Raw genomic sequence first — 25,600 nt, 5'->3', positions numbered from 1 at the left:
AGCATGGTGGTATGTTTCTGTAATCCCAGCTACTCGGGAGGCTGAGGCAGGAGAACTGCTTGAACCCGAACCCGGGAGGCGGAGGTTACAGTGAGCTGAGATCATGCCACTGCACTCCAACTTGGGCTACAGAGTGAGACTCCAGCTCAAAAAAAAAAAAAAAAAAAAAAGAAAGAAAGAATAAGTGGCATATCAAGTGTTACCATTCTCTATAAAAGTAAAATCTAATTAAATAGGATATAGAGATTACTCAAAATTTTGACACCTTTATAACTTCTTCTTTAATCTCACAGGAAATGTATGTAGCTTTAATTTTCAGAGGATGAAAATGAACATTTATTGCGCCTGTTATGCATTAGGCACTCAGGCACTGTGCTAGATTCAATGCTTTGCAGAAACTCACACTTAAACAGTATCACATCATCCTACAATCAAGCTTTTAACACATAAATAGGTCTATTCCTACCTCTACCATTGACTGTGTCACTTTGGGAATTCTTTTAATTTCATGCACAAAACTAAAAACATAAATCTATTAAGTAAGAGTTTAATATTACTAATACAATTAACTCCTCTCTTATGAGGAACTGTTATAGAACAAAGTTTTCCACTTTGGAGTTTTCCAGATGTAACTCTTTCAACACAAATGTTTTTCTTAAATTTTAACTATTTTAATGAAAATATTTTTAAACATAACTATTTGTATCTGTACGGCCTTAGCCAAAATGTTTGGAGTATGAATCTATTTTTTTGGATATCTCAGATAAGGATAGTAGAGTAGTTAAGGGCAGAGGTTTTAGAACCAGACTATGTAGGTGTAAATCCTGGCACTACTACTTACTAGCTATGGTATTTTAGTTAAATTAACTTCCCTGAGTCTGTTTCCTTGTCTGTAAAATAAGGATAATCCTAATATCTACAATTTAGGGCTGTTGTGAGGATTAAATGATGACATACGCAGAGTGCTTACAATACAGATGATGTAAGGCAAATAGTAAGTGCTCAATAAATACTAGCTAAAAAAGTTTTAATTTATTAAGGTACTGAGTTCTTAGGTGAGCATGTACTCTTTTCCTCTATCATACAAAATGGTCCCAAACTGCTATTTTTTTTGAGTTGAAGTCTCTCTCTGTCACCTAGGCTGGAGTGCAATGGTGTGATCTCGGCTCACTGCAACCTCTGCCTCCCGGATTCAAGCGATTCTCCTGCCTGAGCCTTCTGAGTAGCTGGGATTACAGGCATGTGCCACCATGCCTGGCTAATTTTTGTATTTTAGTAGAGACGGGGTTTCTCCATGTTGGTCAGGTTGGTCTCCAACCTCTGTGATCTGCCCACCTTGGCTTCCCAAAATGATCGGATTACAGGCATGAACCACTGTGCCCAGTCCCAAATTGCTATTTTAAAAAAATTATTCTTACATAAATTGTATTTATAGATTTTGTTTTCTATGTAAAGTTTTGTTCTTCTGTTTGTTACCTCAATCTTATTTGTTAATTGATGCCTTTATAATACCCCTTCTTCTAATTTGAAGCTTTACTGTGGGCTGAGAAACCAAAACACTGTATTGGTAAGAAATTTGTAAAAATATTTTGGCTGGGCACGGTGGCTCAGCCTATAATCTCAGCACTTTGGGAGGCCACAGCAGGCAGATCATAAGGTCAAGAGATCAAGACCATCCTGGCCAACATGGTGAAACCTCATCTCTACTAAAAATACAAAAAAACAAAAAAAATTAGCCAGGTGTGGTGGTACATGCCTATAGTCCCAGCAACTTCAGAGGCTGAGGCAGGAGAATTGCTTGAAACCAGAAAACAGAGGTTAGAGTGAGCCAGGATCGAGCCACTGCACTCCAGCCTGGTGATAGAACAAGACTGTCTCAAAGAAAAAAAAATTGTAAAAAGATTCCTCAGCAAGGGCCTCAGGGTTTCTTCCAAGAATAAGGTACACAAATTACATCTATTTCTACTTAGAGGCCTTTCTGGATTACTTATTGTGTTCTCAGTTGTTTTGGGGAAAGTTGGAAATACCAAAAAAGTGACCTAAGGACTAATGAGGCACTATTGTTTTAGTTCTGTCAAGCATTAGATTAATCAAAAACAAGTGAAAGGTTGATTTCTTCATGTTTTACACTGTTAATCTTCTACAATTATTAATCAGCTACCAATGTAATTATTAAACTTTCAATCCGAACAATGTTTTTAGCGTAATACTGAACCAATACACACATCCTATATTACAAACCCCATTTTAAAACTTGGGTATTACTAATTGTGCTATTATACAAAGCCCAAGCAAAATAAAATGTTTCTGTGTGATTCAACCCACAGTTGTCTTGTGGAAGTTATCAAGTCAATGAAAGGAAAAAAACATGAATCATCAAAAGGGCTTAATGAAATAACAATCAATGGATAAAGTAAAAAGAGAGGGTAAAACAAATTATAAGCTCTTGAAATCTAAATAAAAAGAAATGGAAAGATTACAAACTAATAAAGAAAAGTAAGGAATAATTTACAAACTTTATTCCCAATCCCTAAGTGAATAATGTGTTTCCAATTTAATGTTCAGGTTAGTAGCATCTCTACCTTTTAACACTAATGGGAAGGCAGGAGAGAAACTCTGATTAAAAAAAAAACAAAACCATGTGCATTCATGATGATGAAACCTTCTGCTCAAGTAGCCACATGCAAGAGGCACAGTGGATCCCCCACACTTGGGAAATCTGGGCCTGAGCCAGAAACTGGCAACCATCAGCCCAAAATTTTTATATTTTATGTTTTATTTTTAAAATGCATATACATTTTGCATTTTACTCTGTTATGTACTATGGAATTTTGAATATAAAAATAATGTTTCTAGCAATTGAATTATTTAACTCCTCCCATTCCCAAATATACAAGTAAAATTGATGCTCCAGGAAGATTTGCACTGTGGTTCTTGTGGCTTTGCCTTCCCCTTGAACAATACCAATATGGTCAGCAGTATGTGAGAAGCACAGGTGAAATAATACCTTATTATAATATGAGGAGTTCAAGACTCTCAAATGATCCACAATAAATTAATAATCCAAATCATCAAACAAATGCTTCAATTCTCATGTAACTCAGTGAAGCTAAGAAATCCAAAATGACAGTAAAAACTAGGCCCTGAAATCTTAAAATGCCCTCTTAGCTTCTGAGCTACAGTTTTTATAAAAAGATCAATAATGATGTATTCCTGCTCCAGTATGGCATTAGTGTTTTCCTAAATACGTTAACTTCAGAAGTATTGAATTACCAAGAAGGATCGGCACCACAATGAAACAAATAGTTGTCCTTGGCAAACTAGTGATTACCAGTACAGAGAGCCCACTAAAGGTTGCTGGATACACAACGAGAAAAGGCAAAGATGACAGGATAAAAGATAATAAAACATGGTGGTCACCCAAAATCCAGAAGGATAACACTCACCTTCATCCTGATAATCTGACAAAAAGGGTGCATCAGATGTAAGGGACAGGCCAGGAGTCCCACTGTGATTATCATCAGAGCTGTCCTGTCCAAGGTCTCCCCCTGAGGGACAAAAAAGAGAGAAAATAAGGTCATCTTTTGGACATCTTTATAAAAGCATACATAGATCTCTTCCAGTATTTGAAAAAAAATAGATGTACCTTACTCTATAATGAACATGGCTACTATCCATTAACATATGGGAAACAGATAAATAAGTTCAAGAACCAACTTACCTGTATGAAAAATTTTCCACTCAAATAACTCTCTTACTAAAACTTAAGAACTGTTAGCTTAGAGTGGGAATACCTCTTGCCACCAAAAAGAAACTTGTCTATCATAGTTTATATAAAAACAGAGCTATATAAATATATTTGGCCAGGTGCGGTGGCTCACACCTGTAATCCCAGCAGTTTGGGCGACCAAGGTGGGCAGATCACCTGAGGTCAGGAGTTTGAGATCAGCCTGGCCAATATGGTGAAACCCCATCTCCACTAAAAATACAAAAATTAGCCGTGCATGGTGGTGGGCACCTATAATCCCAGCTACTCTGGAGGCTGGGGCAGGAGAATCACTTGAACCCCAGAGGTGGAAGTTGCCGTGAGCTGAGATCGAGCCATTGCACTCCAGCCTGGGTGACAAGAATGAGACTCCATCTCAAAAAAAAAAAAAAAGAATTAAGTTTGTGTTCATATATATGATGTCTCCAATAATTACAACCTTTACCCTGCATGCCTTTATTTCCAAATGAAATAGGACGGACCCAAAGGTTTAACCTTCTATACATAATATAACATAGCAAGGTCAATAGTCTTCCTCTGAAAAGTAACAGAAGTATTATAAAAATAGAGATAATTAGACTTTGCTGGACTGTATTCCTATTTGTTCTGTAATATTAACAAAGTTCTTTCTTTGCAATTCTAGTTTACAGCCTAGGCAACTGACCTCTTAGGATTCTAAAAGCCCTAAGAAGATAATATTTGTTCTGTAAAATGGCTTTGATAAAAGATAATGTATATACAACACTGAATTATGCAATTAATGCTAATCTCTTTTGTGTGTTTTCAACATACATTGGATTGTATTTTGTAGAAGTGGCCGATGTTATTATGATACTTTAAAAGGTTCAGACAGAAGAAGCTAGCTCATTCGGAAACCGGAAGAAAAGGCTCTGCATTGCAAATGGCTTTCCTTAAAATCCCCCAAACAGAGGGACTGTCTGCTGATAAAAGGAAACCAACAGCTGCTTAGTTCATTTCACAAACACGAAAATAGGATTTTCAACTGAATTTAATATTATCTCAAATACTAATTTTCATAGGAAATCACCAATGCTAATCTCAGTAAATACTGCAGAGTTTTGGCCTTGGATTTCAACTAGGGAGCTGTGAAACCAAACAACCTACATAGAATCTGTATTGCCTCACTTTAAAGGTTTATTCCTATAATTAAACCAGAAAGCTAGGGAGGTTATAAAATGATAAAAAGAGAATGGCTGTAGCCTTCTCTTTCCATAAATTAGATAGTCATATCTAGACTCTTCTTCAAATGCTGTGTGGTAGGTAGATGTCCATACTGAGTTGAACACCTACAAATATAGGATTTTAGAAATAAACTGTAGAGTTTATTATGGAAAAGAAAAATAAAAATTTTAGAAAACTCACGCAACAGTCATTGGCCGAAGCCAGAAGAAATACTCTCCTTTATTAGTTTACTTATCAGGATACAACATTTATAGCTATGCTTAGAGCATCGCTATATAATTTCCATAATAACCAGAAAAATTCTCACATACTGGTCTGAGGATTTAAATGCTCAAATTTTACATCACTGAAAGTCCACTAAAATTATATTATCAACACATTCTAAATGGACTGCCTGGCTACTAACCTGAAAGTGAGCTGCAAGGTTAAACTGAATTTTTATTTCAAGCCAAATAAAAATCCCTAAAAAGAAAAAATAGTACTTGAATTGCTAAGCAACATGTAACTTTTGTAGAATATACTGAACATTATTTATAAACTATTATAAACTCAGAGTTTTCTGCTTGCTTCAGAAATGTGGCAAATCTACCATTAAAGAAAAAGAACCTAGCCAGGTGCAGTGGCTCACGCCTGCAATCCCAACACTTTGGGAGGGTGAGACAGGAGGATGGCTTGAGTCTAGGAGTTCAAGACCAGCCTGGGCAACATGGCAAAACCCCATCTCTACGAAAAGTACAAAAATTACCTGGCATGATGGCTCATGCCTGTGGGCCCAGCTACTTGAGAGGCTGAGGAGGATTGTTTGAGCCAAGGAGGTAAAAGCTGCAATGAGCCATGACTGATTGTGCCACTTCACTCCAACCTAGACAACAGAGTAAGCCCTGTCTCTGAAAAAAAAAAAAAAAAAAAAGAAAAAGAAAAGAAAGAAAAAGAGTACATGCTCACATTCTAAGCTTTTTAAAAAACATGCAGATCAGGAAAGGCTTTTGTTGTGTTGGTGTTTTTTTTTAGTGAATTTCTTATTTTGAATTAATTGTAGATTTATGTAAGTGTTACAAAAATAGTACAGAGTTTCCACATACCCTTCACCCAGTGTCAACTTCTTACATAATTGAGGTCTATTTGCCAAAACCAATAAATTAACATTGGTATATTGCTATTAACTAAACTACAGACTCTATTTGGATTTCACAAGTTTTTCTACTAATGTCCTTTTTCTGTTTTAGGATCCAATCCAGGGTATCACACTGCCTTCACAGCCTCTGTTTTTAAAGTCTTACCCAAAACACCTGCCTGGATTTGGCACTTGCTTTCCTAACTTCTGATGGAAAAGTCACTTCCACATGATTCCTACGGTTTCTGACTATAGTCACCCAAGGTAAGCCACCCTGGTGTCAAATATGAGACCATTCCTCTGTAAAGTACACAACGACAAAGATATACAACTCAATGCGGCAAAACAGAGCCTAGGCCAAATGGTTGTACAAATGGTTGTGGTGGGGAACATTTAAAAATAAGCTTTACACCCAAGTGCAATTAGTTCCTGATGATGGAGATGTTGTTATAAGTGTTTTTAGTGTCATATCAAGTGACCCAGTTCCCTTGGGCACACGCAGAAACAAGGCTATAACACTATATAAATAGACACTCCCATGTAATTGAAATGATTACAACTACTCAGGATGCATGGGTGAAAAGTTTTATAGAAGAACAGCAATTATTGTGGTCATTTTGGATTTGTTTAAGAACATCATTTTTCTTTAAAACATAACTGCACGTGTTCTCTGGATTTGCCCATAGTTCTGACAATTGCAGTTCCAAGTGGCCACCACTGTAGTCCAGTGAGATCAGACATAAATGATCACAAACTATAGTGACAGACATTTCCACTCAGCAGCTCTACAATTAGGGCTTAGAACTCCATCTGCTTTGAGTGGCTTTCTCACAAGCAAGACCCCTTGCCACTGGAGACACACTTTCACACTGCAACTCCCTCAGAATCAATATATTTCTATACAGATATATATTCTAACACACCATATCTCTATTAATCACGTCCACTACTTTCAGTCCTTTCTCTTTGTATTTCTAAACAAGATCTGGTGGAACTATATCAAGGGTTCACCTGCTATTGTAGGTAATTTGCTCCCATAGGTTAAGTGTCATAAGAATTGGGCACTAGATATACTCCTTAGTATATTCAATGGCAGGTTCTCCACCAAGTACATGCTGAGGGGACCATAAGCAGGATGATTTCTCTATTGTTCTTTTCTGAGAGTCAAACTCAATTTCATTCATGCTCCATAGAGTGATAAGTTGGGAATTTCTGAGGGTTGGAGCAGAAAGATGAAGCAGCTTTGTGTCAGGTGTAAGGTAATTATTTGCTAGGGTTTCTGTGCTATTTGTTTTTATTCCCTGTGTTTTCATTAACAGTTAATGAGTTTTCCCCCTTAATTCTGAAACAATAGGTTTGGCCACTAGAAGTTGGCTTTTTCTGCCACAGATTCAACCAGCTGTTGCTGCTCCATAAACTTTATGGAGAAGTGAATTAAACTGCAAAAACTTTCATTTACTAATTCAATTCCAAATAAAACAGGGAGAAAAATGAACCATGATGATGTTCCCCTTGTAACTATTTTAGTTCACAGCAAATCCATTTAGTCCTGAACTTGCAGGTACTATTTTTGGGGCAAAAAAAGGCCATAATGACAATTTTACCAGAGAAATGAGAAATAAATGAAAAAAGACAGAAAATGGTTTAAGCATTAAAAAAATGAGAGAATAATAAATAACAGCGAAAACATATATGCTTGCTTATTCAATACGTAAAAGCTCGATTTTTTGTTAGTCTATATCTTTTATTTCTCTTCAAATTAATTATGAACTATATTAGACTCTTCTTTATAATAAAGCTTTATAATAAAACTCTATTTTAGTTTAGTGAATAAGACTATTCACATCTGTAACCATTTGTTTATATGGTGTGGTTAAAAACTAGGGTTTGCTATTACTTCACCAAGTATCTCTGAATTATATAAGGAAATTGAGATTCATTTAAAGTTGAAAGTTTTAAAATTATTATTGTTGTTGTTGGAAGGGAACACATGACTTCCTACTCTATTTAATATTGAAGAACCCATGAGAAATAGAGCTCCCTCTTTAAACTAATACATTCTCACTAAAACGCTATAAATAAAGCTCCCTAATCCAAATCCAGTTTGTTTTCATGCTTGACAGCATTAATATTGCCAGATTTTCATGGGCCAATTTAACAGTAACACAGCTCCCAAAGCTGAACTATAGTAAGATTGGCAAAACTGCAGCTTATTGTTCCTTATTATAACCATTCAACTAAGTTATTGAATCTAACACCAACTAAATAAATATGTTGGGTACAGATGTGACCATATATATGAAATGTTACTCACATATAAACATATTATACAGCACATTCGCTGCACCAAAACTAAAATTCTGTCAACGCTTCCATTATAAATTACATACCAGTTTGCACATATTCATGCTTTAGAAAATGTACTATGCTTTCCAGAGAACATCTTAGAGGCTTCACCAATTTCTAAATATCCATTTGGATCTGCGTGGTTAGTCCTTGTGATTAATCCATGTATAGTGAAGGTCTCAAATTCTTCTCTGTTCTACACAGTCTGACTTTCTGCCCATCTCCTTTTTTTCCCTTACTACATCTATCCATAACTCAATGTATAAAATATTCCTTTTTTCCCCCCAAGGCCCTGGCAGTGAGTGTAATGGTACGGAATGTCATTAAATCTACAGAATAAATGATAGGTCAGGTAAAGAAAGTTTCCATTTATCATTCTTTTAAAAAGTTGTTCCAACTGGATCTCAAATGTACAAGAAGTAAAGTGAGCCCAAGACTACAGTTTTTAGCTTAGAATGCTCTTTGCTAATTATGTGATCATACTAAGAATAACAGCCTTCTTAAGAACCTTTAGAGATAGCCAGGCACGGTGGCTCACACTTGTAATCTCAGCACTTTGGGAGGCTGAGGCGGGAGGTTCATGAGGTTAGGAGTTTGAGATCAGCCTGGCTAACACAGTGAAACCTGGTCTCTACTAAAAATACAAAAATTAGCTGGGCGTGGTGGCGGGTGCCTGTAATCCCAGCTACTCAGGAGGCTGAGGTAGGAGAATTTGAACCTGGGAAGCAGAGGTTGCAGTGAGCTGAGTTCATGCCACTGCACTCCAGCCTGGGCAAAAGAGCTAGATTTTGTCTTAAAAAAAAAAAAAAAAAAAAAAAAAAAAAGACCCTTTAGAGATAACATTTGAGGAGAGTAGCACAGTCTGATCACAAATGGAGCCAAATTGATTAGACACTCTTAATACAATCACTATAACAACACCTGTGAATCCAACAGCCGAAAGGGTAGCATAGCTTAATGATATTCTCAGAATTAACTACATCTGTCAGTGGTGGATTGGACAGGAAAATGTCAGTGGGAGCTAATTGAAAAGTTATTTTTTTCTTTTTCCCCTCAAGAAAATGGTCCTTTGTAATGCAGTTTTAAATTTTGACCAGTAGGGTGGGCTGCAGTGTGTAGCATCATCCTAGTTCTTAAAAAAAAAAAAAAAAAAAAAAAAAAAATGCAAAAGAAAAGAAAACAGAGAAAAAAAAATAGCCACTGTGTGAACCTTTCTTCTTCTCCTCTCCCACCCTCTAAGAAAATGCTGGGAGTTTTAACCCTTCTTAGGTTTCACATAAAGGCATAACTCCTGGTTGTTAACAAACTGGAGGTCTGGCAGTGACAAATATAAACCAGATAATTGTATATGTGACAACCCACACTTCATAAAGCAAATTACAGCCTGTCAGCAGTCATTCTAGCTTCACACTAACACATTCCAGCTACCACTGGTATTGTTCAACTGGTACTAAAATGGAACCTGATGAGTGGGAATATTTTCAACAGTAATAAGATTTTGACAGAATTCAAAATATATAAACCTAGGTATTTGGTAGTATGTGGATAAATACACTGTAAAATGAATGTATTTATCATATGGCAACCAGGTAATCATAGCCTGGAATTATTGGCTCACAGTTCTGTTTTCTTTGGGCCACTGTATTCTCAGCCCTTAATTCTTATTACAAAGCTATCCAAAACTAAATTTTCAGTATCTTTTGACATACAGGAGAAAGTTAGCTATAATAATAATTATTATACAATAGCTAGCTAAACTCTTAGTGAGTACAAGCTCTGGGTCAAGGCTATTTGTGGACTATCTCATTTAATCCTCAAAAAAATCCTGAGATGTATTACTATCTCAAAGATGAAGATCAAGAAATTGAGACACAAAGATGAAATAACTTACCCAAAGTCATAAAAGTGACTCATAAGTGGCAGGGCCAGGCTTTCACCCCACCTTGTCTGATTACTAAGCTCTTGTTCTAATACACTGAACTATATGGTCTCAAAATCTGCATGCTTAATAAATCATGATCATTACTCAAAGGCAAAGCATATTGAATGAAAGCCAGTGAGTTGACTTTATGCTATCAATTAGTATTCTTAACTTTAGTAAAGTAAATCCATAAATTATTATTATTAGTGATAATAGAGGTATTCACATTAGGCATAAAGAGTAGAACTGACAAAGCAAAATGTGGTCAATGATTTGATCAAGAAAGAAGTGGTCCAATTCATAATTGAAATTTATTATCGAGTAATGTGTAGTAATTTTTTTTTAAATATCACTTTTTGGCATGAATTTCATGCTTGCAAAGTTGAGAACAGCTACTTTAGGCTCAGTGAAATTAATATGCTGAATTTTTTTTCAGCACCTTTTGTTTGATTTTGTTTGATACTTAAATACAGCACTGACCTGGCTTGGTTAAAGAATGTGTTTCCTTTCTGGCACCATCATGCTTTAAGTCTCAGAGCAGGAAAATCCTTTGAAAAATATATAATGCCACATAAATGTAGCAATTTTATTACTCTTGGTTCATCTTGCTCTCTTGTCCCACCTTTCCTTTCTCCCAAACAACAAGTTGTAGTAGACCTGAGCACTCATTTACAATCCTGATGCATTTTACGGTCTGTTATGCCCCAACTGGTAAACCAACATTACTTAAGAAACTTCTTGAGAGAAACTATAAGGCTAGTTGGATTCTAATATCTCCCATTAAAGAAGAATGAGACTGGCCAGTTGCAGTGGCTCCCCCGCCTGTAATCCCAGCACTTTGGAAGGCCTAGGAGGGAGGATCACCTGAGGTCGGGAGTTCGAGACCAGCCTGACCAGCATGGAGAAACCCTGTCTCTACTAAAATAATTAGCCAGGCCTGGTGGTGCATGCCTGTAATCCCAGCTACTCAGGAGGCTGAGGCAGGAGAATTGTTTGAAGCCAGGAGGCAGAGGTTGTGGTGAGCCGAGATCGCACCATTGCACTCCAGCTTGGGCAACAAGAGCAAAATTCTGTCTCAAAAAAAAAAAAGGAAGAAGAATAATGAACCTACATGTTCTACAGGCTACAGGTAGATATAAGAAATGTTTTTTCAAAAGTCCAAGGAGTAAAAAGAAAATAATACATAGTAAAGAATGGATTACGGGTAAGATTAGTAGGCCTCAACACGTGAGCCAGGTTTTAACATGCTGAAGGGTAAGTTTTCTTTGTGATAACATAAACCTCAAAATACCACTAACACTGTAATGGCAAATGGTGACAAGATTCAACCTCCTCATGCCACACGCACTCCAAACAGGGATTCTCACTCATGTATTCAACAACATGTATGTAACACCATTATCAACAGCCAAAACCTCTCACTGTCAATAATTCAGTTCATGTGAAACTTTTTTCCCAGGGAAAAAAGGTTTCCCTGGGAAAAAAGTTTCACATGAACAAGTATCTCTTCATTAAAAAAAAAAACTTTTTAATTGAGGTATCACTAAGTAAAGTGCATAAATATTAAGGGTAAGTGGTATCACTTTTTAAGTTTAGGAAAATACCTTTTTAGAGATTAATCATGATCAAGAACTTTTCCAGGATGGCAAATGTGTGTTAAATTTCCATCAGCTGACAAGGACCGATAGGGTTCACAAGATTTGGTTCTTCCACTATTTGTCTCACAAGAGTCAGCAGAAACTGGAAGCTTTATTTTACATGTCATATAAAATATCCCTTGCCTATAACTTAGTAGTCCCTTTCCTGTGTTAGTGATACTTAACTATCTTCATAAATAAGTTTCTGAAAGAAACATGTGAGATAAGTCAAATGAAGCACTGATGAGAAGTCAAATGAAAAATAAATGCTTTCTAATATAATTCACCTATTACATTATATTACTTAGTCTCCAGATATCAAGCAAATTCTTTGGGTTTCAAGTCTGAAGGCTTTACCTACTTACTCACAAAAAAGTTTTAAGCAGAAAAAACAAAAAAGCTTATATTAAAATGAACTACACTTTTCTCTCAATATTTTGTGTTCAGAACATGAAAATTTGTCAGAGGCACAGGTCCTGATGAACACTAACTCTTACGTCAAAATTCTATGTTCATAAATTGTACTCCTCACCTGATTTTCTGTGTTGGTTCAGGAACAATACCTTCTAAGAGAAATCATTTATAAGTTGTTTTTTTCCTCAACCAAAGTCCCCAGGGCTAACCAAATAAACTTAAAGCAGTCATTAATTTTCAGTTACTTGATTTTCCTTGACGTCTACATGAAGACGAAAATCCGTTCTATGAACTTCTAAAAAGACTAAGACGGGGTAAGAAAAGATATACATTATCCGTCACCATGAGTATAATACTAATTTTAAATTATTTATTTATTTATTTATTTTGAGGCAGGTTCTAACTCTATCACCCAGTTTAGAGTGCAGTGATGCAATTGTGGCTCCCTGCAGCCTTGACCACTCAGGCTCAAGTGATCCTCCCACCCCAACCTCCAGAGTAGGTGGCATCACAGATGTACACCACCATGCATGGCTAATTTTTGTATCTTCTGCAGAGATGGGGTCTCCCTATATTGCCCAGGATGGTCTCAAACTCCCGGGCTCAAACAATTGGCCTCCCTCAGCCTCCCAAAGTGCTGAGATTACAAGTGTGATCCACCATGCCAGGCCATATTATTTATTTTTAAATTTACTTTTTTATTTGAGGCCAGAAGTATGAGATCAGCCTGGCCAACATGGCAAAACCCCAACTCTACTAGAAACACAGAAATTAGCCAGGCATGGTGGCATGTGCCTGTAATCTCAACTACTCGGGTAGTTGAGGCACAAGAATTGCTTGAACCTGGGAGGTGGGGCTAAGATCGTGCCACTGCACTCCAGCCTGGGTGACAGAGCAAGACTCTGTCTTAAAAAAAAAAAAGTTCACTTTTAAGTGATAAGTAAACTCAACCCACACATATATATACCAACGTTCTCAAACATTAAAGAATTAAACAACAGAGAATGCTACTGTTTTATACCATCAACAGGGCCTTGACCATTAATTCACATATCAAAATAAATAGGCCAGGAGTAGTGGCTCATGTCTGTAAGCCCAACACTTCGGGAGACTGAGGTGGGCAAATCTCTTGAGCCCAAAAGTTTGATACGAGTCTGGTAACATAGTAAGACCCTGTCTCTACAAAAAATACAAAAATTAGCTGGGCATGGTGGCTCATGCCTGTAGTCCCAGCTACTGTGGAGACCAAAGTCGGAGATCACTTGATACCAGGAGATGGAAACGGCAGTGAGTGAGTTGAGATCAATCCATTGCACTCCAGCCTAGGTGACACAGTGAGATTCTGTCTCAAAAAATAAAATAAACGCTTAAATAAGTAACTAGATAAAAACTTGAATAGATAACCGCTAATCATGATTCTACCGAAAAATAGTTTACTACCACTATTTTTGTTTGTTTGTTTTGGAAAGTTTCTTTATTAAATAAAAAAAAAAGTTAAGTATGCCCAGAGAAAAACCTTCAAGTGTTACAAGAAGGCATATAATGAAAGTTTATCTATCCTCTCTTCTCTTGATCCTTCTCTCCAGAGGCAAACATCATAAGATTTCTTGGGTGTTCTATGAATTTTTCCATCTACTATAACAAGGGTCTCTGTGTGTGTAGTGTATGTATTTTTTTCCTCTTTTTAAACAAATGGTAACATTTGTTCTATTCTGTATCCTGCTTTTCTTCCTAACCATTTATCTTGGCAATTGCTCCATATCAGCAATATATATTTATCTCATTTTTCACTTTAACCAATTTTTAAAATTAAAAATAATATACGTACGTGGTGAAAATGCAAATAGTACCAAAGACGATTCTTTCTTTCATTCATACCAATATCCCCCTCAACAGCGGTTACCATTGTTAAAAGATTCATATGTATCCTTCCAAAAATATTCCATATACAAATAAAAACACGTGTGCTTGTGCCACACACACACACAGAAACAAACTATACACTGGTTTGCTCAAATTACCCTTTTCATCTAACAATACTCCTTGGAGAACCTTCCATATTACATATATATGTATAATTTTCTTTTAACTCTATATGGCATTCCATTAAATGGATGCAACATGATTTATTTAACTAGTCCCCTATTGCTAGACATTTAGGCTGTCTGTAGTCTTTGCTATTCCAAACAATGCTATAATGAACATCCATGTATATAATACATTGTGTAGGGAATACAGAGGCAGCATTGCCTGATTCCAATGACGTCTTTTACCTGGATAAAATTTAGTTCTTTTCTTTTTTATACCGTAATATCACCTACTCCAGAATAGGAAGGACTTTTAGAAAGGATATAAAAATCTTAGAAAATGTTAACTTTTAAAAGGAAAAAAGTGAGTCTTTTTGTTAAAAAAAACAAACAAACCATCTTTGACAGCCATTGCAAAACAACTGCTGCATTAATTTTAAAATGCATTATTCTACTCTTAAAAAATGCATTATTTCACTAAAAAAACCCCTACCAGTAGATGCATAGGAAGTAGAATATTTGAAAAGGTATCAAATTAGTAATTAACTTCAAAAACAGTTTATGTGTATATCCACTTTCTACAGATTAATTTGTAGAAAATGTAGCGAAAGAAACGGGGGGAAATGCCCGAAGGAAGTCAAACCACAAAAGCAGCTGTCAAGACTGTCAATGTTAAAATGTTGAGCCAAAGCCAAAGGCAAGAGTATTAGGCCTGGGTTCATTTCCCTCCTATTAAATCCCCGAAAGACATGGAAAACATGCTGGAAGATTTCTTTTTTAAAAGTAGTGTAAGTTGAGATAGTCTAGGTTCAAAACCAATGCTTATGTTTATAAAATATCAGCATTCCAGGAATAGTGGTGGAAAGATACTTAACAATAAATTACAAATATTGTAAATTTAGACTTTTTCTTACATTTGCAAACACGTCATAAATTTGGGCTATGTTTCTTTGTATAAATCCTACTTATGACTGTGCTAAAACCTTTTGGCATGAATACAAAGAGTATTTTCATAAATAAAACTTAGCAAAATCACTGTACACTCCATTAATTCAAAAACACTTCTCTTCAACTTCAAAGGAAATTTCCTTCCTCCTTTTTTTTTTAAGTGTAAAGATGATGTTTCTTTGCTACTTTAATGTTTTCTTCTTGTATTTGTCATAACTACATGCTCCAAGTATGTGACCATGAGGGACAAGAAGTTAAGCAACATTTTTGCTTCCATTCAACATGTCTCAGACACTGTATAGCAAAAAGCTTCTAAATCTAACCTCTGAAGTAGCTGCCACCAAAAAAATACTCTCTATAAATACAAACCTTACAAATATATACATGGCGAGTTTCATCGTCCTACGCCAGGGTTCAGCTGTAATTAATGAATGAATTTTATGAAAAGATATATGAAATTTTTATTAACAAAATTTGATACACGTATGTACTTGCCTCGTGGTTACCACTTTAGTTAGTGCCTATCATGTGGCAAGCACTCCCCATGAGTTATAGTCTCATCAAAACTCACTACAATTCATAATAGCTGTGAAGTAGATATTATTAGTGAGATTTTATACATGAGGAAATGGAAGCTTCAAGAAGTGATGTAATTTGCTATAGCTAACAAAGTTTCTGAGTAGAGGAGCAGGGATTCTAATTCAGGTCTGATTTCAAAGCTCAGGCTCTTTCCATTATAAAACATTAACTTGAACAACCATTTAAAAAATCAGTTCACTATTCTACATACTTTATGCCCAGATGCATAAAGCAATGTATGCATTAATATACTAGGTCTCATGACAGAGATTAAAGAATAATGTTACATTTTTAATTAATCTCTACATGGGTTTCTTTTGCTTTTACCTTTGCATCATGGAGAATTTTAAACATGTATAAAAGTAGACAAAACAGTGTAATAAACTCCCATACATAAATCATCCAGCTTCAACAAGTGTCAATGTATGGTCAATCTTGTCTTATCTATACTCACCCTGTTTCTTTCTCCTCTCCCATATTATTTGTCAGACATTATATCTTTAAATATCACAGGATGCCTCTCTCTAAAATAAAGAACTCTTTTAAGAAAACCATAATACCACTGCCACACTGAAAAAAAAGATAGTTTTCTAATAACATAAAATGACCAGTGTTCAAATTTCTAATTCTCTAATAGTTGTCATTTTTTATATAATTTGCTTAACTCAAAATGCACATAAAGTCCATACATTTGTTGGTAAACCTCTTAAATCCCTTAATTTATCATTAACAGGGCTTTACAATTTCCTTACTCGCTTAACACTATTTGTTTTTGCCAGGTTATATTTTTATTTGTTCGCTTGTTTGTGTGTTTTGAGACAGGGTCTCGCTCTGTCTCCCAGGCTGAAGTGCAGTGGCGCAATCTTGGCTCACTGCAGTCTCAATCTGCTAGGCTCAGGTGATCCTCCCACCTCAGCCTTCCAGGCAGCTAGGACCACAGGCCTGTGCCACCATGCCCAGCTAATTTTGTTTTTTTGTAGACTCAGGGTCTCATCATGTTGCCCAGATTGATCTCAAACTTCTGGGCTCAAGCAATCTACCTGCCCTCAGCCTCCACAGAAATAAGCCACCGTGCCTGGCCTGCCAGGCTATATTATTCAGCATCAATTTACTATGACGTGAATGTAGGCTTGCGAAATCTCATCTCAAATGAGATTTTTAAGCTTCACAAAGTAGAATTTGTTCATATGGAAATATACTGAATAATTTTCTCAGAAACCCTTTACACCATCCATAGAGATACTCAAAGAATCTTTAAGCCAGCAAGAGATTCCACTGGCCCATGTTTACCACTATGACAAATGTAATGTGAGTGACCAATGAACAAAAAAGAAAATTTATCAAATATAATATTCCCATTGTCTTCCCTAGATTTTTATTTAAATATTATGTCATTTGTTTTAGACTTTGATCCTATTGTGGGAAATTCAATCTAATTCAATGAATTTTTTATAGCAATAAATTTTGAAATGTAAACATTATACCTTGTAATCAAATTTTTTATTTAAAAAACTGTCATTAACTCATTTTATAAAAGGGGAAACTGAAGTAAATGAAGGAAATCACTTTGCTCAACAACTTTAAGTGATATTGTCGTCAAATCTAAGGACAACATTGATATCATTGTTTAGACAGCCAATTGACATCACCTTTTAGATACTGATTACTGAAATGATAAAAATTCCATGGCAAAAATTCTAATGGCTTTTCTTTGTAACTTTAGGTAAAAAAATTAAGCAGAAAAAAAATTTAAGTAAACAGGACATGAAGTATCAAAGCAATATTATGTCTTATTGTCAAGTAAAAATAAAAAGCCTTTTTCATGTTCTCCAATTATGTTTAAACTCATTAAAAGTGCCCTTCCCATGGTGGCACGTGCCTGTAATCCCAGCTACTCAGGAGGCTGAGGCAGGAGAATTGACCGAACCCAGGAGGCGGAGCTTGCGGTGAGCCGAGATTGCGCCATTGCATTTCAGCCTGGGTAACAACAGCGAAACTCCGTCTCAAAAAAAAAAAAAAAAAAAAAAAAAGTGCCCTTCCATTTATATCTCCTCTACATTAAAGTAATACATTCTTTGGATCATGTTTTATTTTCCCTATTTCCTTTTTTAAATAAATATCACTCAGGAAGTTGACAGTGGACCAATAAGAAAACCTAGGTGGAAATGTGAGAGAAAGAATTACCACTAATGTACCATTATTATAAATAGAAACTACTGGCTTTTTTTCACTATGTCCAGATTACTACTAATCCTCAACAACCGTTGCAATGAAACAGTGAAAAACAGTCATGAAGAGTATGGGCTCTCGACCTCTGGAGATAATGGGTTTCTTATTGGGATGATGAAACATCCTGATATTAGATAGTAGTGATGGTTGTACAACTTGTACTATACTATACTATGCTAAATACCATTAACTGTACCCTTTAGAAGGGTAAATTTTATGGTATGTGAACTATATCTTGATAAGGCTGCTAATTTTTTTTTTTTTGAGACAGTTTCGCTCTTGTTGCCCAGACCGGAGTGCAAAGGCGCAATCTCAGCTCACTGCAACCTCCACTTCCCAGGTTCAAGCGATTCTCCTGCCTCAGCCTCCCAAGTAGCTGGGGCTACAGGCATGTACCACTATACCCAGCTAATTTTTTGTATGTAGTAAAGACGAGGTTTCACCATGTTGGTCAGGCTGGTCTCAAACTCCTGACCTCAGGTGATCCACCCACCTTGGCCTCCCAAAGTGCTAGGATTATAGGCATGAGCCACCACGCCTGGCCAAGGCTGCTATTTTTCAAATGTGTGCTACTAAAAGGATTTACAAATAGTGGATCTTTTATCATTAAAGACTATTTTCCTTCCGGGCACCAGGCCTGGTTTAGTTCAAATATCTTGAAGAACCCAAGTGTGTATTTAGGCAGATGTAGAGTTAATAAAATTCATCCCATCATCTTCTTGTACACAGGGTCCTGTCACTGATAAAAATGCTCAGAAAGTTTGGGGCCACCATTTCTATTCTTTCTTGCTCCCATCCCAACACCACCCAGTCTTCCAGGGCTTTTAAGGTTATTCTGCTAGTTGTTCTCTTTCTTATTTATTTCTAATCTTTTCACAATCTTAAATTGTCCTGTTGTACCTTATCTAGACCAGTTACTGCTCCCACCCATCCCACCAGCTTCTGAAGCACATAATCAGCTAGGGTCTGATCAAAAGGGTAAGGTAAAAGGTACCCTCCCACTCACTGCCCCCTCAAAAAATATCTGTGAGAAGGCATGAGACTGAGGGCTAGGACATGAGTTTTTCTATTTCACCTTTCCTTACATTTACTTCCAAATGCACAAAGATTTTGCCACATATATTTAATCATTGTTAAGAGGCAAATACAGTTTTCTGTTCTAAATAAACTATTTTCACTTGTCTCCTTGGCTGCTCTACCTCTGTCCTCTTTCCAAGAGAGAAAGGGTGTGTAGAAGCTGCTTTATGTTGAAAGATGACTGCAGTGCCACCATTGCAAGAATCTGGTAAGCTGTGCCCTTTGTCTTTTTTAGTCCCATATAGTCTCTTGTGTTAAGCTCCAAAATTATTTTCTCTTCTCAACCTATTACTATACCGCATCCCCGACACTAATTCTTTATTTTTCCTTTAGGTAATTAATTCTACCCTCACAGTTCCATTCATTTCTGCCAGTTCACAATCATGTTCTTCACCCTGTAGATTTTGGTTAACATCTGTTAAACCCTGAACTATAGGGCCATCCACTGAATAGTGTATTTCCCATTTTGCAAACCAAACTGCTAAATTATTACAAAAAATTATCTACTGCTTAATCTATGTTTTCAGCTATAAATGCTTTAGAACAGTGAGATATGTAGTAACAGCACTCACATTATGTAAAATAGTGTAAGTCCTCTGACCTTAATTTACAAGAGTCAAGAAGCTTTGAAAATAAGATATTTTTATTTAAGACAGCTTTAAAAGAAAGCTTTATAAAACTTGAAATACACTAAAAGTATGAGCTAGAAAAATAACAATTTTAATAAAACTATTATAATCACTCACAATCTTAATTTATTTAAAATATTGCTGTTCACTGAGGTTGGATACAGTGACAACATTAAGAGAATAAAAAGTACTTTAAAAGTTTACAATTGGTTAAGAAAGTTATAGAGCAAAATAGTTTATAAGGCTATTTGTGAGTTTGATCTAAAACTCTGTGATTCTCTGGGAAAATAAAAGCCCCTCCATTTATAATAAATTAAAATAATTAATATTCAGGTTGATGTTTCTGACATTCTCAACCAGAGTACTAAAAAGAAGGAAGGCAAATACTTTAAAAGACATCCCCTCAAACTGTTTGAATTAAAAAAAAAAAAATTCAATTCTGAACCTTTTAAAAATGTGTTTTAATCCTGGCTTTTTTTTTTTAATTTTGCACACAGCTGTCTGCAGTACTTTTTAGAATCATGCCAGATGCTGGGTTCATCAAGCAAAAGCAGGAAAACAATGGTTTGAAAGCAATTAGAAGCACTGAGGCTGCAGCGAGGCTCATATTAAAATGTGATAACACTGTTCTAGTGGGAATTTCAACACTGCTCCATTTCTGACATTTCTCTGCTGCCAGACAGGCAGGCTGTGTGGAAGGGCACTGTGATCGAGGAGGTAACATACTGGAATTTATTTCTGGAGCAAATGAAGGATTAGCTGAGTTGGAACTCTCCCAAGGTTTTTATTATGGACTCGGCTACCATTTTATTTGAATGCCACTGGATCCTGTTTGCACCTAACAAAGCTTAAGAAATAAAAGCATATTATAGCTTTGATTTTATAAAATAATATAGCAACAATCCACTCAGAAGGTAGAAGCACAGAGACTCTTGTTGCTAAAAAGCAGGGCAGGGGGGTACAGCAGGGTGAAGGTTAATTAAACACTCCACTAGCTTTCCTTGGAAATGGCTAATGCTACTCTGTGGAGAAGTTTGTAGAGAAGAGACAGAAGTAAACAATCCCACTTACACATTTTTAGCATAAAACCATTCGTGGTCAAAGAGGACTCACCTTGGGGTTGAAGATCCCAATAGTACCTGAAATACAAGGAAAAAAGGGGGATAAGTCAAAGTTGTATTTCTCAATTTTGGTTGGCCTACCATAGCTATAGCACCTGGTCCACAAAGCTTGCTAAAGTCTATAACCAGCCAAAGACACTACTCACTTTGAGAAAAACAAAATGTTGTCCCTAAGATTTGAAAGACTCTCAATGGCTTAAAAGATGCATTTAATTCACTGCACTTCCTCAGATAATTTTGATGTTAGAGCTGAAAAGGTCCTAAAGGGAACCTAGCAGTGGCCTGGGGTTTCTCATCAAGAGCTCTACAGACTTTCAGCAGGATGGTTTTTTGTTGCGACAATCTGGCCTGTGTATTATAGGACCATTAGCATCACTGGTCCTGGGCACCAAACACCAGAGGCACTCCCAGTTGTTACAACGGTCAAACCCCACTACCAACACCAACACATCCTGAAATGCCTCTTAAGCCTAATTTTTTTTTCTCTGTTACCCAGGATGGAGTACAATGACACAATCATAGCTCACTGAAGCCTCATCTTAAGCCTAAATTCTTAATTTTATAAGTGAAACATAACACTTTATTTAAGGTTGTCTAACATTTTCATGTCTGAGCCAAGAATGGGGCTCTTGCAGTCCACTGTACCTTCCTATCTCCTCTATTATTTTGGGAAATGATTGGCAAAACTGACAACCTTTGAAGTCTTTTTTTTTCTGAGACTGGGTCTTACTCTAACACTCAAGTTGGAATGCAGTGTCATGAACATCACTCACTGCAGCCTTGACATGCTGGGCTCAAGAGATCTTCCTGCCTCAGCCTCCCGTGTAGCAGGGACCACAAGCACATACCACCACATCTAGCTAATTTTTTGGTTTTCTGTAGAGATAGGGTCTCACTTTGTTGCCCAGGCTGGTCTCAAACTCTTGGGCTTAAGCAGTCCTCCCACCTCACTATCCCAAAGTATTGGGATTACAGGCATGAGCCATTGCATCCAGCAACCCTTGAAGTCTTAAACTAACAAAATAGCAATGGTGGAAAGGATCATTTGTAAGTTACTTATTTGGAAACTAAATTGCATTTCTTTTCCCACAAAAACAATGTTATATATGATGGTTATCCAAGAAGGTCTACTATATTTTGGATCCTGTTTCCTCCTACCTTCACAGGAACTTTATATTATTCTTTATCGGTTTTTCTCCTCTTCATCTCAGTTTGACCCCTTTCCATCAGCATTTATGCTCATATAAAAATAAAGCAAACCCTCCCTCAGCCCTTCACATCCCTCCACCTGCTGTCCTGTTTCCCTTCACGTCACAGTGACATTTTCAAAAGCACTGTCTACACTTGGCTCATTTTATTCCCTTACTGTCCACTCACTCAACATCCTCCAGTCAGGCTCAGAGGCACTGCACATTAACTCTTGCTATAGACCTAATAACCTCCATGCCAGCAAATATAAAGGATACTTTTCTATCCTTTTCTTGACCTCTCAGGAGTGTGTATATGCGTGAGAGGTTATTTATTTATTTATTTTTACCTAGGGAGGGAGTCCACAGTTTTTACAGAATTCTTTCATAGGGGTGTCCAAGGGAGAGAATAGTCATGGGTTCTTAGTTTCTGTTTCTGGTGGGCCAGTAAAGCCCCTTCCTCATCCCTCTTTTCCACTTATCACTAGAGAAAGAAACTAAAAATCATGGCTTCAGTCTGCTAAAAGCCTAATCCAAAACAAAACAGAACAAAAACAACGACAACAACAAAATAAGGCAGGATTAGACAAGCTTGCAGTTTAAAGGGTCCATAAACTCAAAAAAGAAGCAGAAAAGGACAATACATAGGTGATAATGGTGTATCTTCTAGTACATCCATGACTAAAATTAGGCTTGGCTTCTTCAGGGAGGAGTATCAGCCTAGTGAGTATGTTTGTTATTTCTTTACTGTGTGATACATTTTCAGAAAATAAAGATGGAAGAGGTCAGTGGAGAGTAAGTATGTTGCCACATTCCACAGGTGAATTTGGGGAACATTATCAAAGGTAAGAAAATGGAGAATAAACTTGACAATTTGAATTTCCTTGTTCCTTTCCTTTTCCAGAACAGTTCCAGGCTGGCAATCAGGTGAAAAGAAATGTAAGATACTTGGGTTAGAGGACAAGGAAATTCCAGGATAGCTTTGTCATCTGCAGTAGCAAAGGGGAGAGGAAGGAGCAGAGGATGGGGTGAAAAGTGGAAAGCTTCAAAAGCTGGGAAGAAGGAGTGTCCATATCAATGTAGGGCATATGCAAGCTGGAACTGGCTGAAACTGAAATAAGTTGTGAATAATAGTATGATGGGTCAATCTCCACCTAGCAGACAGTGCGGCTTTCCACTGTACCTGGCTGCCATGAAGAGTTTTCCATAAAACTCCTTTCTGTAAAATATAGCTAATCAAGCAAATCATCAAATGGCTGAGCAGTTTTCCATCTGCTCTTGCTATTTTTCATCTTCTCTTGAGGCACTGCCCTAGTCCCCAATTTCTATCATTACCCAACTTCTAATTTAATAGAAATAGAAGTATGTGCATATATGTATGTGCACATGTGTATGTACTCGCTCTCTCTCTCTCTCTTCTTTCTCTCCCTTCTTTCCAAAATATTAATGATGGCAACACAAGAACTGTGCTAACTAATGTTGTTCTCATTTTTTGGCCCAGGAAAAAACCCTACTCATGCAGTGGCAGTTAAAAAGTGCTCCAGGTAAATTGTTGAATAGGCAAAGTATGTTATTGATGTTGATCTCACCCTCTTCTGTGCCTCCCTCTCCCATAATACCCATTCCAACTAACACACATTTTCAGTCCCTTTCTCTACCTACTTTGAAGTGCCATGGCTTCCTGGTTTCTCTTGTTAGTCAAGAAGAAATATGATCTTATAAGTCACATATACTAAAAGTATTGCTTTTGCCAATAGTAGTTATATCTTAATAACTCAACAGTATCAAATAAAGTAGTAGGTCCATCTAGTTGATGTTAAAAAGCAGAACCTGCTTTATTCTTGGTAATACTGTAATTAAATATTTCTGTTGAACTTTCAATTATAAGATGAATAAATTCTGAGGATCTAATCTACAGCATAGTGACTATAGTTAATAATACTGTATTACATACTTGAAATTTGGTAAGAGAGTAGATTTTTAAGCATTCTCACAAAAAAAAAAAAAAAGGTAACCATGTAAGCTATGTAAGGTCATGAATGTATTAATTAATATGATTATGGTAATCATTTCACAATGTGTATGTGTAGATATATAATCATATTGTGCATTTTAAATATATTCCACTGCATTTGTCAATTAAAAAAAATCTGAGGTTGAGTGTGGTGGCTCACACCTGTAATCCCAGCACTTTGGGAGGCCAAGTCAAAAGGATTGCTTGAGCCCAGGAGTTCAAGACAAGCTTGAGAAACATGGCAAAACCCCATCTCTACAAAAAGTACAAAAATTAGCTGGACGTGGTAGGACATGCTAGTCCTAGCTACTTGGGAGGCTGAGGTGGGAGGATTGCTTGAGCACAAAAGGTTGAAGCTGTAGTTAGCTGTGATTGTACCACTGCACCCCAACTTGAGTAATAGAACGAGACCCTGTCTCCAAAAAACAAAAAAGAGAAAATTCTGACAATAAAAATCATATGTAGAACTTGATGTGGAACAACAGCATGAAATAAAATGTTAGTTCCCTTCTTTTTCAGAAGGTATCTTGCTATCCTACCTTTTCTTCCTCTAAATATTATTTATGGATTAACCCTATAGGAAGTTTTTTTTAAAGCCACACCTCTATTCCAAAGTTCACAAAGAACACTTCTAAAGGAAAGCCCAAAAAGTGAGCAATTGCATCCCTCACTGGAGGGCACCACAGATTAGTCTCTGCTGGACTTCTTTAAGATCTTGGTCTTGTCTTGTTAAAGATACCCAATGGGTGGCCTTCATCATGTTCTCCAAAAATATAATTCCACAATAGAGAATCCTATACTCTTCAGGAGGCATTTAGTAAAATCCTGCCAACATCTTCCAATTCTTACCCTTTTTTCTGAAAACAGTTCTCCTTTAACCAGAGAGTCCAACAAGTCTGAAACTAGAAATTTTAAACCAAAATACAAAGACCACAATGGAAGTATACAGAAGAAAAAGCATATAAATGCACACATACAGAGTTGTGTTTATCCTGAAAGCCTCTGAGAATTTTACATCAGGCCTGTGCAGATAGATAACAAACACTTCTTTAATCTTCTCTTTGAAGCTTCAGCTTCAATAGGAAAGGGAAGCTATCACTCCTCTGCAATATCCATACTCAGTGTCATCAGGACCACGCAAATGATATTTGGAACTGAAAAATGTTGAGTACAGAATGAGCAGAGAGAGAATGTTGCAACCATATTGATGATGATCATTTTCACATTCAGTAAAAATAAACCCATCTTAACTTGTGCCTCCAAAAATGAAAATGGAAGAATAAAATCTCACAATATTTTCTCTATGCTACAGAACAGAGTCTTAAAATTTTTATTATTACATTGGATGCTAGACAGAGTTTACTATTTGTGTTTTCAAATTAAAGATG

The 25,600-nt window shown here is 36.5% G+C and overlaps 1 protein-coding gene across 4 annotated transcripts in view; it reads right to left on the bottom strand.

The window, feature by feature from the left end:
- Nucleotides 1-25,600, bottom strand: part of SKAP1 (src kinase associated phosphoprotein 1) — a 301,079-nt gene that overhangs the window by 214,843 nt on the left and 60,636 nt on the right. For 3 of the 4 annotated variants that reach the window (XM_035301334.3, XM_035301335.3, XM_035301336.3), the window contains exons 3-4: nucleotides 21,004-21,029; nucleotides 3,447-3,548 (exon numbers count right to left, since the gene is read on the bottom strand). In XM_035301334.3, coding sequence (XP_035157225.1) covers nucleotides 3,447-3,548; nucleotides 21,004-21,029 — 128 coding nt within the window. Of the gene's footprint in view, nucleotides 1-3,446; nucleotides 3,549-5,714; nucleotides 5,850-21,003; nucleotides 21,030-25,600 lie in introns of those variants that run through there. The other variant, XM_054256308.2, reaches the window with a different exon arrangement.

This window comes from Callithrix jacchus, chromosome 5, assembly GCF_049354715.1.
Source record: "Callithrix jacchus isolate 240 chromosome 5, calJac240_pri, whole genome shotgun sequence".
Classification (NCBI taxonomy): domain Eukaryota; kingdom Metazoa; phylum Chordata; class Mammalia; order Primates; family Cebidae; genus Callithrix; species Callithrix jacchus.
The sequence above is the reverse complement of the archived record's forward strand: the minus strand, read 5'-3'. Positions and strand labels throughout refer to the sequence as shown.